At 47.5% G+C, this 18,940-nt stretch overlaps 1 protein-coding gene across 2 annotated transcripts in view; it reads left to right on the top strand.

Moving 5' to 3' along the window:
- Positions 1–18,940, top strand: part of LOC146808878 (phospholipase A2 inhibitor and Ly6/PLAUR domain-containing protein-like) — a 671,205-nt gene that overhangs the window by 203,228 nt on the left and 449,037 nt on the right. The window contains exon 1 of one of the 2 annotated variants that reach the window (XM_085615689.1): positions 11,718–11,811. The exons of the other annotated variant lie outside the window; for it this stretch is intronic. Within the exon in view, the coding sequence (XP_085471815.1) occupies positions 11,760–11,811 (52 nt within the window). The 5' untranslated portion in view covers positions 11,718–11,759. Of the gene's footprint in view, positions 1–11,717; positions 11,812–18,940 lie in introns of those variants that run through there. 2 annotated transcript variants of the gene reach the window in all.

Raw genomic sequence — 18,940 nt, 5'->3', positions numbered from 1 at the left:
ATGTCTCCTCACGTGTGTTTAGCAGATTCCGAACCATCTGGGGACGTCTAAAATTAATAACCACACAATCGTCCTTTATGTTCTTTGAGGATTCGCCAACCCACCCTACCCTACGAACCATGAGAATGTCATCAATGTTTAGTGGGTTAAATTTTTTTAATCTTGTTAGCCAATCAACTGTTTTATTCCGCAGGCTACTCCAAGACTCTTTCTGTTCTCTTTTCAAAACAGGCACCCCAGCTAAAATTAGCACATATGGGCATGAAGAGGGGGGCAATCTTAAAATATCAGAGTTAGGAGTTAGGTCCGTGCATTTTGGACTAGGTGTTATTGCCCAACCTGAGTGGATTCTCGGACCATCGGGAGCTGTTAGCACAGCCTGTGTGCTGCCCGTCCTTGTAGCTATAATGTGGGAATTTACCCTAGGCAAGTCCCTGCCCACGTTACTCATGGTGCTTATTTTGCCTTTGTCAGTTGAAGCCCAGCCCTCCGCTTGTGAAGGTAGTTGTGTTGGTAGCTGTTGTCGTGCAATTTGGTGCCCTCTTTCATAAACACTAGAGCAGACAGTACCAATGATGTTCTCCAAATGGCCTATGGTGGTATTCAACTGCTCAATCTTATTGTCCAAAGAACTTCGTTTCTTGTTCATAAGTTCAACAATCTGGGCTTGCATAGCCCCATATGCCGACTCTATGGACATTTTGGTAATTCGCTCTATATTGCCAACAATTTTTTCCATCTGAGGGAGATGCAGAGTATAATCTACCTCAGTCTGTGTACTGACCTATTTTTTAATCCCATATGGGCGCCTGTGAGTTGATTTTGTTTTATCGTATGACAAACCCCCCCAACTTTCTTTGCTTTTGGTTTCCTAGTGCCAGGGTTAGCTCTTTTTTTTACCTGTGTTACTTCCTCCTTACCGCCCACTGTCGATCTTAATGTTCGTTGACGAGATACCATACCTGAACTGGTTATGCTATTTAGGTCATCTGGCTCCATGGGTAAAGAAGTAGTTAAAATGTCAAGTGCCAGTGACTCGTTTAGATCCGTTAATGCAGGTCTTAACGGAGTTGTTTGCAAGGTATCAATTAATTTAGGTGAGCGTAATTGTCTATTTGTGGTGATGGAAACAGGATCAAGGGATAAACGCCTTTCTGCTATTTGAATCTCGTGGGTTAATAGGGATTCTGCTCTGATGATAAAAGCATCCAGAGTGGCAGCAGCTCCCTTACATTTACTCATGATTTACAGCGCCTAGGACAGGGCAAACGTTACAAATATTGCAACGGTCCTACACAATGGTCCGTATGGCCTACTACAATTGATTACTTGCTTTAATGCTGATGATTGGGCTTACCACATATGTTATCAAAAGCTTGTTCTCAGAGGGGTGGCCCAGTCCAGTCTCATCCGGTTCCTGATGGGCACAGACGGGCCCGCCCTTGGTCCGGGCTGCGTCCTGCGTGTGTCCCGCACCGCGGGTAGAGAGGCAGCGCTATATGCTTGTTGACACGCCTCCCCCTCACTCGCGTCAGCTGGAGCTGAAGGGTGGCACTCTGGGAGTTGTAGTCCTCCTCCCGAGTGCTGGCAGCGGCAGTGCGGGGATTGTAGCCCTGGGACCTCGTCCCATCAGGGTGTTTATGGCCAGCAGAAGTTGTGGAAGGTGGTGCAGCAGAAGGAAGACCTTATCGGCAGCGGCAACGAAGGGACCCACACCGCGGGGAGAGAGGCAGCGCTATATGCGCGTTGACACGCCTCCCCCTCACTCGCATCAGCTGGAGGTGAAGGGTGGCACTCTGGGAGTTGTAGTCCTCCTCCCGAGTGCTAGCAGCGGCAGTGTGGGGATTGTAGCCCTGGGACCTCGTCCCACCAAGGTGTTTATGGCCAGCAGAAGTTGTGGAAGGCGGTGCAGCAGAAGGAAGACCTTATCGGCAGTGGCAACTGAGGGACCCACACCGCGGGGGTAGAGGCAGCGCTATATGCGCGTTGACACGCCTCCCCCTCACTCACATCAGCTGGAGCTGAAGGGTGGCACTCTGGGAGTTGAAGTCCTCCTCCCGAGTGCTAGCAGCGGCAGTGCAGGGATTGTAGCCCTGGGACCTCGTCCTACCAGGGTGTTTATGGCCAGCAGAAGTTGTGGAAGGCGGTGCAGCAGAAGGAAGACCTTATCGGCAGCGGCAACCAAGGAACCCAATTCAATAAGAAGTCTTGTCGATAAAATCAAAAAACAAAAAAATATACAAAACTGCTCTTTCAATAGCAGAGCTTGATGATGCGCCTCAATAGATAATTAGAGGCATACGTCTGCCTTCGGGGCGTTTGAATTTGGTGCATGAGATAGTCCCAAAAATAGCCTGCACCGATTTATACAGGAATGTTCTTAGAAAAAAGTCGTGCAATAAAGTTGTGAATTCAAAAAGAAAAAAATAGCAAGTACTTGCATCCAGCTTAGATAACGTAATGTGTAATTGTCCAAATGGTTATCCAAATGCTCGTGAAAGAAAACAAGGCAGCGCGGACAGTTTCTATAATTAGACCGCACTGCAGTGAAAGAAACGAACGAGGACTCCAATAGCACGCCTTGCGTCTAAAAAGGAAAATAGTAACCTAACTACACCTCCTGGAGGTTGCGGTAGTAAAAAGGGAAAACAGCGCGTCCTCGCACTGCTCAGACAATCCTGGTGCGAGTTCGTAGGGAGAACAGAAAGTGGATGCGGAAACTGGCAGAGAGACGTGCCGGATTCCACACGGCGCTGGGGAAAAGGCGGCGTGTCAGCTGATGTCAGAGTAAAGCCGTTAGCAGCTGCAAGAAAGGCACAGCAAGTTCGTTGTTCTGAACGGAGATAAGAATCACCAAAATCTCCTCCTGAGAGTAATTTATGAGAGATTCAAGGGACACCAGTTTGTAGATACCGGGGAAAGTACTCAAAATCACTGCGCAGATCAAACAAGGTTTCGGATAATCAGCAGGAAGTCCCAAGTTTTCTAGGCCGACCTGTTGGCATGTGCATTCAATAGTCACTGGTATTGGTGATGCAGGACGTGACCCCTTTTTCTGTTGCTGCTTCCCCTGTTTTTCACCTTTCCAATTTTGTTTAGGAAAAACAGGATGGTCGTCTTTTGTAGACTTAACCGTCTGAGTTTGAGGTTGCGTTGTCATTTTAGCAAAAGGCTTAACACCCAAACTATTGCGGCCAATGGTCTTATATGCCTCCACAATAATTCTTGGTAACTGCCAGGGTTTATCGACGTCGGCGACGAGGCGCAGCTCATTTAACACATGATAGTTAACTGCATCTCCCTTGACGTTAGCAAGGATGAGATCACCAACTACGTACGAGCCTCATTCCCAACTCGACCGCCGCCTCCGGACCGTGCTCATCCAGAACACGCCTAATTATGGAGGGCAATACAGTCATAGATGAAGTGCCGAAGCACTTCGCGTAGACCACTGCAAATACTTTACCCCAGTACTCACAATTTGTTTCTTCAGGGACTAAGTCTTTCTGCAAACTAATTGTAAGAATCCTGTGTTTCTCCACAGGAGTTGAATTAGGAAATACTGCTTCCAGCTGGTCAAATTTCTCAGCAAGCCAATAAGGCATATCATCCTTATTCTGGGGGCACTTGTCCATTACCGAATTAACCATGATGGGACTAATAGTGATCCCGGCCGGTCCAACTAGTTGCGTCGCAACCCCAGGTGCCCCCACCTGGAGATTGCGCGAGACGTATTGTACCAAAGCCCTATACACCGCAATCAAGGCGGTATGTAGTTGACGTAAGTCATCCACCTGGGCTTGCAAATAACGTGGATGAGGTGGGAACCCGGCCAAGACTGGCCAACTGGCCCCAGGAATGGACAAGGAACATAACCGCAATGGAGTTACAGTGTGGGGGAGGGGGCCATTGAACCAAATACGATGCTGCCAAGCGGAAATTGGAATTTCCTGCGTCCTATACGGCGTGTAGTTCGCTGGAACTGCCATAGGAGTGTAAGAGTGGAACGTCTTATCATCCGCATTCACCTCCGGAAACGTAACCGAAGAGTAAAAAAGCTCATAGGGGAACGATGCATTGGCACTCACTACTAAGATTATTGACATTCCATCGTCCGGCACCCCGAACTGCGTCAAATGATGCCGGAGAGGTGCGCGACTATGCGCTGCAATAGCAACTTCAGCCATAAGGATGCAGAGAAGAAAAACAATCTATATTAAACCGTAGCACAAAAAGGGGCAGTAATTCAAAATGAAACCTTTTTAATTGTCAAGCTTGAATGAACCTATAATGTCAACTATATAGGTAGGTTTAAACCGTCGCTCCCGTCAACTGGAAACAAGAGTGAGGGTGTTGTGGATAAATATAAGCACTACTAAGGCATCTCAAACATAAGACCAAAACGTTAGGTGCACCATGTTGCGGGGATTCTGCTCATGCACAGAACTATGCGCAGGACACCAGGACCTCAGTGAATTGTGGTGTACCAAAACACTTTCCCCTAAGTACCCAGAATCCCTATGCGACTAGCATCAATGGCTCATTCATTCTCCATACTACAGCAAAGCAACCAATAATTAGACAACCCAGAACAAGCGACTTAGGTTACATTCAGGAATGGTGGGAATCAAGAACACATTTTCGATTTTAGTCTCATATCAGTCCACAACTTGAATAATTGAAAGTTTAAAATGTTTATTTTTAACCACGTGCTCTAAGATGCAGTATTTTGGCTAACATAAGCAAACAAATGATTAGAAATAAAACCATCAGCATTGTTACAATTCCATAAAATACAAAGGGAGAAATATTATAATGACAGTGGAAACAGGTTCTCTAGCACCTTGTATACCAGCCTCCCCTGGCTATAAGCTAGTTTTATAATAATAGAAGGTCTCTATGCTTCAATGGGGAACCCCATACCTGCAAGATTAGCTTAGGTGAATCACTTCACAGGATCAGAACTGCTCTCTGTGTCTGGAAAGGTTTTCTCCAAGAGTGCCAGAATCATGCATGCAATACAATATTAAATGCACCTGAGTTTCAGATATTTGCAGCTGTGTGCTTGTTGTAGGAGTGGGCGGAATTAGCAAAATTCACTTTTGCAAATTATCGCGAAAATGTTAAAAATCTCCGCAAACACGCGGAAATATCGCGAAGATGCGGAAGTTTTTTTTCCGCCCGTTTGCGGTATTTTCTGCGTGGTCGCGGCTCGCCAACTTACCCATGCGGTTGCTCACGGGCGCGACCATCTTGTTTTCACTTGTCTCGCGGTGCATGATCGAGAGAAGAAAGATGTGATCGCGCGACGAATGACGTTACTGCGGGTGCGAACTGTCGCGAGACAGCGCAAATGGCTACCAACAATCCAACATCTTGTGGAGAACGCGACCGGTTCGGGAAAACTTGTTGGCGAATGCAGGGATTCAGGTAAGGCGATCGCGCGCATGCGAGAATGTATTATTTTACAGCATGAGCAAGCGAAAGATTTCCGGTAAAATTCGGATTGCGGACATTTTGACATTTTCGCGCTCTCCGCGGAATGCGAAAATGTCAAATTATCGCAATTTCCGCAAGCGGAACGGAATTTTAGCCCAGGCCTAGCTTGTTGTGTCTAGAGCGTGGGCCGATCAACCTGAATTCAACAGCATACATTGTTATTTGACCTTGACAGTTTCTGCACACAGTGTTCAGACTAAGGTCGCGGTGTAAGTCTAGGGATGTGAAAAACAGATTGTGCCCATGTGAAGAAAATGCAAGCTAACAGTTTTACTTATAATAACAGCTACCTGTAGTGTCATATGCAAAAGCAGCAAAGTGGCAAGATGGCGTTTTATCTAAAACGCTTATGCTCACATTGCAATGTGTGCAGGCAAAACCCTGTCTTCACCACACTATTATCACGGATTTCACCACACACACAGCTCTGTGTAATGACCTCTCAAACGTCTTTTGTAGATAAGTGACAACCATATACAGCAACTTCACACCACAACCGGACCCCCTAAATCCTTCCAGAAGTATCCCAGTAATGAATGAAGACAACGGAAACACCACATGGGACACCATCAGCACAGCTGAAACCGCAGATATCATGAAGGCCATACACTCCGGTGCTCCAGCATCCAGGCCCCATCACGCCTTTGACAAAGGAGCGATCCCTATCAGCGAGGCCCTCATCCCATCCTCAAAACCTCCAACAGTACTACCATCTTTCTGGAACCATCGAAACATGCAGCCATCAACCCCTCCTAAAAATACCCTCGGCCAACCCAACGAAACTTGCCAACTGCTGATCGATAGCCCTTCGTCACTACCTAACCATGGTCTTGGAAGAAACCATCAACAAGGGCTCTTAAACCACTTAATCAATCACCAGCTTCTAGGCGCCACACAATCAGGATTCAGACCCAACTACAGCAGAGAAACTGCCCTCATAGCAGCAATGGATGATATCCAAATGATCCGAGACAGGGGGGAAACTGCGGTCCTCATGTTTACCAGACCTATCAGCAGCCTCCAAAACTGTCTTTCTGCCTGTTCTGAGTTGAAGCCCTTGAATGTATCTGTTATTTCTTCGCTGGAGGATGCTAAACCGGTCAACATGTCGTCCTACTCCTCTTACGTGCGAGAACTCATCTGTGGAGTCTCGACACTCTTCAACAGCTTGAATGAAGTGGCCATCTGGATTAAATCCAACTGCCTCAACTGAACTTGGACAAGATCAAAGTAGTGATGTTTGGGAAAGGTGCCTCACCATGGGACACCACCTGGTGGCGCACAGACCTCAGACCCATACCCATGCCTCGCTTACAAGCAAGAAACCTCAGAATCATCATAACCAAAAAACTGGACATGGTCGGCCAAATCAACGCAGTATCCTTGTCCTTCTTCAACACCCTAAGGATGCTACCGGGAAAAACGATCTTTGTAGGTATTATATTCATCCTTTATTTAATTTTCGTTTCATATTTTCACAGGATTTTGTATATTAATACTTAGATCCCGGGCCAACTAGTTTCAGCTTCCGCCTACTACTGGGCCTCCAAATACACCGCAACAGGCATCCCCATCCTATTTAACATGTCCTTTCACTATGTTTATGCCCAGTTGGCTACTAGAGCATGGATTACTCTCTTAGGCTGGTTAATCTTCACTGTCATTTTGCGCATATTCTATCACATTTTTGAATTACGAAATGTTTTTCTTTTTTTCTTGATTCATTATAATCTCTCATTGATATGTACAATGTCTACCTATATTTTATGTGTTTTGTGCTGAAAGTGACCTGTGCAATATAATGCTGTTTTTTAAATTCTACACTATACTTCAGAGGTTAATTATGATTATTTCTTTTACGGCGTTTTATATAGTGCGAGCTTGACCCTAAGGTATCGAGTATCAGAGCGCTTTACATGAGCACCAGTTGCATTACATGAGGACAGATTCATTAGGTCTCGCCTACGCAGCACACATGCGTTGCGTAGGAGGGGGCCTCTTGGAATCGATCAGCTTTTTAGGCGAAAAACGTGCCCGCTTTGCATTGCTTTCTATTGCAACGCGTGCACATTTGGCGTTTCCCTTGCGGGAGCGAGCAGAGGCGCCATGTGTTAGCAATTATCGCGTTCGCTCCCTTAAGGTAAATGCTGCGTGCCCCTGCTCTCGGCCGCACTCCCCCACCCCTCCCACTTTTTTTTTTGTAACCTATTTGAGTGAAACAAGTAGGTCTCTCAGTCAGTGAAACTTCTTGTTGTCTGCAATTTACTGCGCTTTTTGAGCTATGTTGTTTGTGGTTAGGGCGTTTTCTGGGATTTTCCATATTAATTAAGAGCCGGCTTCCGGTGGTTTATGACATACTTCACTGGTTTCCCAGCGATGTTGGTTTTTACGCTTTACTGTGTATGGTTATACAGGCATGAGCGTGTACATAGGAATCACTGCCGGGAATTCGTTACACATATTCAAGAGTTCCTAAAGTGGAAATGTTACAGATTGTAAACCTACCAAAAGAAATTAAATATGTATTTTCCTTCCATAAAAAGTGCATGCTTTGAACATTTTTTAATTAGAGTCATTTGAAGGACGTTCAGCCTAAAATGCGAAGAGCTGTGCGCAAAACAGCTTCAAAAATTGCTTGCTGTATCGGAAGCAGTACACGCTACATACAATCTATCCATGATTTACTAAATGAAAGCTTTACTCACCACGGGCAGATTACATTTAAAATGGTCAAAATTATTTGCAAACTAAATCCACGTTTCTGTGACTTTCAACCTTGAGATACTGCAAGTGCGGCCTCGGTGGCTATTTCCACGCGTGCGGCTGCTGGGGTGAGTCATTAGCCATTGCCTCGTGACGTCCACGCCCAACGAAAGCTGCAGGCAGTCTGGGGCTCGCGCGGCCAAGGTCCTCGAGCAAGCACTGCATGTGCAAGCCCCTCCTTGCTGGAGGTGAAAGGCCAGCACGCCGGGAACCCGCGCTGCTTCCTTGAAGAGAAGGCAGTACTCAGTGGGACGTGGTGTGCACGCTTGGGCGCATGGGGCCACCGAGAGCCGTCTCCATGCGCCCCATCCACAACAGAGGAACTACAACTCACTAGAGGGATTAAAAAGAAATGTCTGTTCACAAGAGCTCTCAATTTAGTCACAAGTTGTTCTGTGCCTGGTGCGAGTTGCACACTGACGAGGTTATAGCTCTTATTGGTCTATATTTAATAAGAACTACAAAACTACCGGAATCAGGTTGCCCCCTCCCCCTCAAAAAAACGTGCAGTAGTGAGCTCATTTGCACCTGGAACAAAAGATTTTCTGTAGAGAATTATTTAGGGCCAGGATTATTACATCGCAATGCTAAACGTTACCTGATAAGTTATTTGAAAACTGCACTATGATGGCGGCATGGGGTGGCACTTTGCATAGGAACACTAACTACGCATGGCTGTCTTTTCCTCATTTATTTTGACTCCATAATATAAGATCGATGGCCTGGAATTTTAGTTAAGTCGCCATTTTATTCCCCGATTACTCAACTGACGGAGAGACGCCGCTACCGTCCCACACGCCAGAGGTCACAGGTTGTCCTTGTGTTGACTGGGATGTCAGGCAGTGCTTTAAAGCCCCTTGGTGCCTGAGGGGGTGTGAGCCGTAGGTGTCAGTTAGATTACCCTCTCACGTGCCTGACAGCACTCCCTGGCCCTCCATGAGGAGGGCCTGTTGCCGCCCTGCACGGAGGAGGGAGGTGGGGGATAGCCTCTCCTTCTATAGTCAGCAAAGCCTGCCATGTCAAAGGTGGGGCTGAGGGGGGAATTCACTGCAGACACTTTCACAGGCTCTGGGAATGGCCAAGGAGCGGGTACAACAGACATTCCCTCCAGTTAACAAGCATTGGCATAGCCAATAGGTCTCGCCTTTGGGACCTTATAAGTGTTAAGCCATGCAACAGTTGTTGTTGCACCAAGGATAATGTGCTGCGTAATTAAATACTTATAAGGTCCCAAAGGCGAGACCTATTGGCTATGCCAATGCTTGTTTGTGTTAGGCAGAGGAGATTAAGCGATTTGCCCAGAATCACAGGATGTTGAGCGTCCTTGCCGAGACTCGAACCCGGTTCCCCAGATTTGAGGTCCACCGCCATAGCATTAGGCCAACTCCTCTCCCCTATTCTCATCACTGTAATTATTGCACTCTCCTTCAGAGGTGTCTTGTGCTATTGCACTTGTTCTATTAATATCCGAATTGGAAAAGTGTCAAAGTGCAACATTGGTTTCTTTACTGAGCTGTGCATGCTATGTCACATACATTAAGCGTCTGACTCCTAATGTCACATCATTCATTATTGCACTGCTTCCTCTAAAATACCTGAAGTGACATGTGCTCCAAGGTGTCTAAGGCACTTATTACTCTCATTAAAGTGACGCGTGCATTACTTCTTCACTTCTTCATGTGCCCTTATTGCACAAACCTCTCAAAATGTCCCTTACTATTACATTTATGCTAATAAAGTGACTTGTGCTACTCTATTCTAAGGGATATACTAAAGTGCTTAGTGTCTTTCGTTGCATTGATCGTCCTGTGTGACCCTGTCTTCCATGTATTCTATTTATATTTCTAATCTTAACAAATAATTGGAACTAAGGTGGACCTCTTTCCAATGTCTGTCATTGTCATGCTAAATTCTCCCAAATATCTCGTTCACCTATCCAAGTTCTATATTTGTTTAAACTTCCTATCATAGGGTACATTTTTTTCTTTCTTTTTTTTATAAAGTGCCATTATCTACCACAAATGTAGAGTCCTTTCAGCTACTGGTGCATTACATTTTGGTGTTGAATGCATCACAATCTGCACGTTATTCATGTGTGTGTGTTTGTGTGATATATATATAGATAGACTGATGAACGGGGAGACAGATAGATAGATATTAAGATGGATAGATTTTTTGCTCTTACTTGCAAAACCTAATGTGTTGGAATAAACATACATGTAATCCGCATCTAAACATATATACATACATATATATTTACATATGTATAGATGTGCACTTACCTCCATGGCTTGTCAGTTTTTGATATTCTTGGTATGATGTCCGTATACCATTATATTTCTCCGGCTAATATAATATCATAACTCCGCAGGAAGTGCGGCTTTGATGTGATGCGGGGTGGGTCACACGGTGCAAGGGTAATCAAACAACTTGGTAAAATGTTGAATTCTAGGGGCAACATCCCGACTTCCTGATTTGCATACAGGGTGATGTGCAGCTCACACTCCTTGGCAAGGAGGCACGAGAAGGTACATTTTTTCCCAATAAGGGGTTTCTTGTATAAGACTCCAGTCTGAGACTATGCTGTTGGCAGGTGTGATACTTCTCAGGTCTGGTTCTCAGGGCCCCGTGCCTGAAGCTACTCAGGGGTAGTTTTGGGCTGTCAGGAGGGAATGAGCTGTTGTTACAGACATCCAGGAGCCTGACCTCGTATGAAGGTCTTCTTGTTTTAAGTTTGGTGGCCATAATAAGATCATGAGAAAAATCATATTTCTGAACAAAATCGATGCTAGGTGCAGCAGCACATTAAAGACACAAATTCACCCTGAGCTCAAAGTCAGCAGGAGGGCGGTATCACATAGAGGTGCAAAAGCCCTTCGTGCAGAGACATATGTGCTAATAAGACATCACATGAGGTCAAAGATTGTTGGAAAATATGTGAAAAGCCCAGGTACCTCTGAAAACCCAGGTACACGTGCACAAAAAACACTCCTGAGGGAAGTGGAAAAGCTGACAGTGACTGACCGCGCCCCAGCATCACTTTTGCTACACCCTCAGCAGCGCTTTTCAGCTTCTCTGCTCCTGCGCGGTGTTTCCGAGAATCCTTCCTCAAAGCTGCCAAAAGCAAACGTGAGCCCAGAGAGCAGGGGCTTTCTTCAGCACCTGCTCCGAAGAAAGCACAGAAACCAGGGCGCTGCTCACCGAAACTACAGGTTTAGAGGACGCCCCCGCCATTGTTCTTTCTGTTGCCAGGTTAGACTCATTTCTACAAAGGAACTTGTTCTGAAATATGGAAAAAAACAATGGTAGTTAAACCTGAAAGCAGCTGGGCTCGGATATGTGTAGGCGCACCCCCGTTTGTGTGAGTCCCCTTTATCCGGAACACCTGTGCGCAGCACCCGCCCTTAAATGGAACGTGCCTCGAGGCCTGAACCCTGAGACCCCAGGCACGCGGACTGGCGCGCTCACGGCACTCGGGCCATCGCTCTCCCTGGAACATGAAGGGGCCTCTCGCTCTCTCCTACGTCCTCTCTGTGGTCCTGGCTGAAGGTGAGGGTCCCGCTCTCTTTATCACATGTGCTTTCATTGCCCTCCTGGCTGCAGGTGAGGCGCCCTCTCTTTATCACCTATGCCCTCTCCACCCTCACGGCTGCAGGTGAGGATCCCTCTCTCACTTGTGTCCTCTCTGTCCTCCTGGCTGGATGGAAGGATACCTCATACCTCTCTCTCTCTCTCTCTTTAGCCTGTGCTCACACTGCTCTCATTGCGGAATCGAAGTATTCCTCTGTCTGTAGCCTGTATCCCCTCTGTTCTCAAGACCGAATGGAAGGATTTGTCTCTGTGTATTATGTCTCCATACGCCTCTCATGGCGAATGGAATGACCCGTCTCTCTGTAGCCTGTATCCTCTCTGTTCTCCTGGCTGAATGGAAGGATCCCCCCTTCTGCATCTGTAGCCAGTGCCCCCCCCCCCTGCCGTGGCTGAAGGGAAGGATCCCTCTCTCTAGCCTGTATCATCTCTGCTCTAGTGGGTAAATGGGAGGTTTCCTCTCTATCTAGCCTGTATTATCTCTGCTCTACTGGGTGAATGGAAGGTTTCCCCTCTATCTAGCCTGTATTATCTCTGCTCTACTGGGTGAATGGAAGGTTTCCCCTCTATCTAGCCTGTATTATCTCTGCTCTACTGGGTGAATGGAAGGTTTCCCCTCTATCTAGCCTGTATTATCTCTGCTCTACTGGGTGAATGGAAAGATCACCCTCTCTCTCTAGCCTGTATCATCTCTGCTCTACTGAGTGAATGGAAGGATCCCTCTTTCTGTGTCCTCTCTGCTCTGATAACTGGATGAAAGGATCACTCACTCTGTAGCACTCTATCATCTCTGCTCCCCTGGCTGAATGGAAAGACCCCCTCCCCAGCATCTCTAGTCAGTGTCCTCACTGCTGTCATGGCTTAACGGAAGTATCCCTCTCTCTGTAGCCTCTCTACTGTCATGTCTGAAGGGAAGGGCCCCTCTCTCCACAACCTGTATTCTCTCTGCTTTATGTACGAGGGAAGGATCCCTCTCTTTGTAGCCTATATCCACACTGCTCTTATGGCTGGATGGAAAGACCTGTAGCCCATATACTCTCTACTGTCATGGCTGAATGGAATGAGCCCTTTCTGTAGTCTGGATCCTCTCTGCTGTCATGGCTGAATTGAAGGATCCCTCTCTCTCTAGCCTGTATTGTATCTGTTCTACTGGGTGAATAGAAGGATCCCTCTCTCTCTACCCTGCATCCTCTTTGATCCCTTGGATACATGGAATGATCCCTCTCTTTGTGGACTGAATGCTCTCTGCTCTCATGGCTGACTGACAGGACACCTCTATGTGTGGCCTGAAATCCCTGTGCTCTCCTGGCTGATTGGAAGGATTCTCTCTCTCTGTAGCCTTAATTATCCATGCTCTACTAGGTGAATGGAAGGAGCTGTCTCTGTAGCCTGTATCATCGCTGCTCTACTGGGTGAATGGAAAGCTTCCTCTCTCTCTCTAGCCTGTACCAACTCTGCTCTACTGGGTGAATGGAAGGATCCCTCTCTCTCTAGCCTGTATCATCTCTGTGCTACTGGGTGAATGGAACGATCCCTCTCTTTCTGGCCCGTATCCTCTTTGATCCCTTGGCTAAATGAAAGGATTCCTCTCTTTGTGGACTGCATCCTTTCTGGTCTCTAGACTGAATGGAAAAAATCCCTCTCCCTGGATCCTTCTCTCTGAAGCCTGTGTCCTCTCTGCTCTGATAACTGGATGGAAGGATCACTCGCTCTATAGCTCTGTACCCTCTCTGCTCTCCTCGCTGAATAGAAAGATCGCTTACTAGCAGTAAGTCCATGTAGCATTGATAAAGAGTAGAGTCCTGACAGTGAGTCCACTGAGCTTTGAAAGAGCAAGACTCAGTAAAGTAAGTTGATTTGGCTTAGTTAAAGACCAAAGTGCTAAGAGAATGTTTCTCATGTAGCCCATAAAAAGTTGAAAGTGACTTCAGTAACTAGACGGTGTTTGGACAAAGAATGCACAAGTCACTATGTTGTGACCAAGAGACTTGGGGCCTGATTTAGAGTTCAGCAGACAGGCTACTCCATCACAACGGTGACGGATAGCCCTTCCACTGTATTACAAGTGGCATTGGATATAATGCATTTGTGATACGATGGACGGGATATCCGTCACAGTTGTGATGGAGTAACCGATCCATCAAACCTCCAATCAGGCCCTTAGACAAAGAGGCAAGACCCACCAGTGAGTCCAAGCAACTTGTACAGAGGGTGAAACCGTATCTATAGTAAGGCTTAGAGGTTTAGACAAAAAGGTGCAAGATTCACTACAGTCAGTTAAAAGAAGTGAGCATGGGTCACCAATGTGATGAAACATCCCCTCCCCCATCAGGGGTTATATTTTTCACCTTTCAAGCACTCCTCAGACATACACCTGCCGATCCTCCTGTGACCCATCAGGAGTTATAGTTTCACCTAAAAAGGAACTCCTCAGACACTGATCCCCCAAATATCACCTTTGGTAAGGTGCTGACAGGGAGGAGAAAGAAAGCTCATTGGGGCTCATTTCCATGAAATTGATGATATGTGGTGCCACAAGCAAGCTTGCAGCACCAGGCCATTAAGAAAGTGCAGGGATGCGTCGTATTTACGGCAATACATTGCATCCCTGTCCTTTGCTTTGCGTTGGCACCATTGAGGCAGCCTTGCACCAATACAGAAACCCACAAGGGCATCTGAATTGAAATCAGGTTGTTTTTGTGCAGGAAGGTGCACCTTTCTTCACAAAAACAACAATTGTGCCTGCCCTGGGGAGCCGCATGGGTTTCACGCATTCCCAGATTCATGCTATGTTGTAAATCTGTAAATATTTTAGAAACCATGGGCGTTGAGTAGGAACATCTACTGCATAGCCCATGGCAGGCCTCTCAGATGCAGTGTGAGGCACTGTAATGACTTGTGTTGCGTTGCTTCACACCACAACTACGAGGTCATGAAAAGCCACACTGGGTGCCTTTCCACGGCCTCGTAGATATGGGTCTGCCTTGTGCACCACCGGAACGTCAAACAAAGTGAAATTCTGGCGGCTCACTGGGATTATTAATAAGCCCTGTTGTTTACAAGTGTGCATCTCTTGATGTGTTCAGCTCTTTAACGTTCATATTACAAGGCAAAAAAAGTTTGTAAGGAAAGTTAAACTTGCAAGAGGAGATCCCATACTGTCACACTGTTGCCAACGCCATCTACTACCCTGCTGGCTATTTCTCACATTAAATGTATGGTGGTCAGTGTAGTGCCAGCAGGTAAGCCAGGATACCACCTTTAAGCAAGTAAGAGATGAACTGTTTGATTAGTAAAGCAAGCATATCTGAAATATTAATTGGCATTAATGACAAACTAAATAAAATGAGGAAATGTAAACATTTTTGAAAGGAGAGTGTGTTTTGAATTATTACTTGCAATGTTAGAATGAAACCTCATAAATTGGACATAATTTAAATCAATCAGTCTGGATTTGCATAGCGCAGATCCTTTATCCATGAGGGTCGCGAGGTGCTGTGGGGTCCTGCTGTAGGATTCCGCTGCCTGTTCGTATTGGTTGAACATCCAGGTCTTGAGGTCCTTCCTGAACTGTTGGAGCGACTGAGCTGCTCTGAGGTGTAGGGGAAGGGTGTTCCATGTCTTAACCACTAGGTAGGAGAAGGAGTGGCCTCCACTGTTTGCCTGATGGATCCGCTGGGTAGCTGCTCGAGAGAGGATCTGGAATGGAGTTCCCTGTTGTTGAGGTACGCAGGTCCTTTGTTGTGTAGTGCCGTTTGAGCATGGGTGAGCAGCTTGAACTAGTGTGACTGATAGCCAATTGAGTTTCCTTTGGTGAGGGGTGATGTGCGTCTGTCTGGGGAGGTCGCGAAGGAGTCTGGTTGCTGTATTCTGAATGGTCTGGAGTTTCCTCAAAAGTTGCACAGTGATTCCTACGTAGAGGGAGTTGCCGTAGTCGAGTCTGCTATTGACGAGAGCTTGCATGACATTTCGCCTACTGTTGGGCAGGAGCCATCAAAAAGACCTTTCTGAGCATTCTTAAGGTGCGAAAGCAGGCAGAAGAGATTATGCTGACCTGCTGCTTCATGAGTAGCTGGCTGTCGAGGATGATGCTGAAGTTGTGGGCATGTTCGGTGGGTTTGGGCGTAGGGCCCATGTGGTATTCCCCTTAGGCTGGGTGTCCCCTCCCGTTAGTTCACACACTATCCACACAGTTTTCTAGTTCGGATTTTCGTTTATTAAGTTCAGAACCTCTATGTCGTCAACAGAAAGAGCAGAAAGGAGGGTTTCTAGGCGTGTTTTGCGGGTTCCTCCCACTCAGGGCTCCTCTAGGCATCCAGGTTCATCTCACGGGTTCGCAGGGCTCAGGCACGTATGGGAAACAGAAATAGAAACAAAAGAAACCAGGCTTTAGCCGACAGCACAAGACGGCAGGGGGGTTTCAAGGGGAGGGAAGGGACCGAGGGTAGTGCCGGCCGTCACCTGGGACCTATCGCCCGTGATTAAGTGCCTAGGGGACAGGAAGGTCAGGTGACTGTTTGTGGATACCCCTCATGCGTCCCCACAGCCCACGAAAGACTCCCCAATACCCGCCCGGCACTTGCCTGCAGCCACGACCCTCCCCCAGGGCCGTGGTGATGGGAGACCCAGTCTCCTTGTTGTCGGGGAGATCAGCGGTCTCGGGCGCAGTGCTCCTTGAGCTGTTATCGACCTGGTCCTCCTCCGCGTCGTTCGCTCTCCACTCTTCTTCCTTCTCGCTCGCTCTCCGCTCTTCTTCCTTCTCGCTCGCTCTCCACTCTTCTTCCTTCTCGCTCGCTCTCCACTCTTCTTCCTTCTCGCTCGCTCTCCACTCTTCTTCCTTCTCGCTCGCTCTCCACTCTTCTTCCTTCTCGCTCGGTCTCTCCGATGGACAGCCTCACGCTGCTTCCGTCCAGTCTCTTGAGGCGGAAACACCCGCCTCTTCCGGGAAAACAACTAGTCCGTCACCTCCACTTCCGGGAGTACTGACTGCGGCCATGTTGGGTCAGTCGCCACCGATGTTGAGAGGGACCGGGGGATGCTCACCACCACACTGCCTTTCCCCCGGGAATGGACGTTCGGGCCATTCTAGCATCGGAACTCGGGAAAGATAGTCCACATTCGTTTGGAGTTTACCCGGCATGTGAAGGGTTTCAAATGAAAAAGGCTGCAAGGAAAGAAACCATCGTAAGACCTTGGGATTGGAGTCCTTGTGGAGCGACAGCCAGGTGAGAGGAGCATGGTCAGTAAGTAACAAGAAGGGGCGTCCCAGGAGGTAATACTGTAGGGCCTCCATTGCCCATTTAAGAGCAAGGCACTCTTTTTCGATTGTGGCGTACTTGACTTCCGGGGGATATAGCTTTCTACTAAGGTAGAGAATGGGACGTAGATCACCGGAGTCAGCCGGTTGGGACAACACTGCTCCTAGTCCTCTCCCTGAGGCGTCGGTTTGGAGTACAAAGGTTTTCCGGAAGTCCGGACACATCAGGACGGGGGCTGAACAAAGAGCCATTTTTAACTGCTGAAAACTCTCTTCTTGAGGCGTGGACCAAGGTATGCGTTTTCCACTGTACGTTTTTGTGAGGAGGTCGGAAAGGGGGCTAGCGAGTTCCGAGAACCGGGGAATGAACCTTCGATAGTACCCTACTAGTCCAAGGAAGGAGCGTATTTCTTTTCTATCCACAGGTCGGGGTATGTTTGTGATAGCCTTTATTTTGTTGATTTGGGGTCTTATGCAACCGTCACTGATATCATACCCCAGATACTCTATATGGTTGGTACCGAACGTAGTCTTTTTAGGATTGAGTGTCAAACCGGCCTTCTCTAGGGTCTGTAGGATAGCCTCAAGATGGGTGAGATGGGTATGCCAGTCGGGACTATGCACGACTATGTCGTCCAGATAGGCAACCGCATAGTGTCGGTGTTGGGTTAAGAGGGTATCCATCAACCGCTGAAAGGTAGCGGGAGCCCCATGTAGTCCAAAGGGCAGTACTTTGAAGTGGAATAACCCAGAGGGTGTTGAGAAAGCCGTTTTCTCTTTGGCTGTTGGGGAGAGAGGGATTTGCCAGTAACCTTTCGTGAGGTCGATTGTGGTCATGACTTTGGCCTCACCTAATCGCTCGATCAGCTCGTCCACCCTTGGCATGGGATAAGCATCGAATTTGGACACTGCGTTCACTTGGCGGAAGTCAATGCAAAAACAAATGCTGCCATCTGGTTTTGGGACAAGGACCACGGGAGACGACCAAGCGCTAGTAGAGGGTTCAATTATGTCTGCCTTTAACATATCTTGGACTTCCTGGTCTACTGCTTGTCTCCTGGCCCCGGGGATGCGATAGGGCCTTAGTTTCACGGGCTGTTTTGTGTTGGTAATAATGTCGTGTTCCACTAGAGTTGTTCTCCCTGGGATCCCTGATAGGACAGAGGAGTACTTTGCACAGAGTGTGAGCATTTGGTTTCTTTGGATCTCGGTCAGTTGGGGTCCCAGCTGTAGGGCTGGTTCGTCATTCGGGACTCGGAGTGGGAGGAGTACTTCTAGCGGTCTGTTCTCCGTTATGTAGTGGACGGTTGCTTCTGTACCTGAGGAGGGGGCTGGGTTTTCCCATGCCTTCAGGAGGTTTACGTGGTAAATTTGACCTATATTCTTTTTGTGTGGGACATCCACTCGTTATGTGACAGGGGTCACCTTATTGATCACTTTGTAGGGCCCTTGCCAGGTGGCTAAGAGTTTTTTCTCTGAGCTGGGTAGGAGGATGAGTACCTGATCACCAGGAGAGAATTCCCGAAGACGTACCCGTTGGTTGTATTGCTTTCTCTGCCGGGATTGTGCGCTCTCCATGTTGGAGTGGACGTCCTCCCACAGTGACGATAAGGTGTCTTTTAGTGAGGCCGAGTATTGAAGAAGGGGTTTTCCTTCGTCCTCGTCCTCAGTCCATTGTTCTACGGCCATATCCAAGAGAGTACGTGGACTTCTTTCGAACAACAGTTCGAAAGGTGAGAACCCTGTGGATTTTTGGGTATGTGTCCGAATAGCAAATAATACGAGAGGTAGTTGCCTGTCCCAGTCTCTTCCGGCTTTGTCTATGCTTTTCCT

The sequence above is a fragment of the Triturus cristatus genome, chromosome 7 (genome assembly GCF_964204655.1).
Source record: "Triturus cristatus chromosome 7, aTriCri1.1, whole genome shotgun sequence".
Taxonomy (NCBI): domain Eukaryota; kingdom Metazoa; phylum Chordata; class Amphibia; order Caudata; family Salamandridae; genus Triturus; species Triturus cristatus.
The sequence above is the reverse complement of the archived record's forward strand: the minus strand, read 5'-3'. Positions and strand labels throughout refer to the sequence as shown.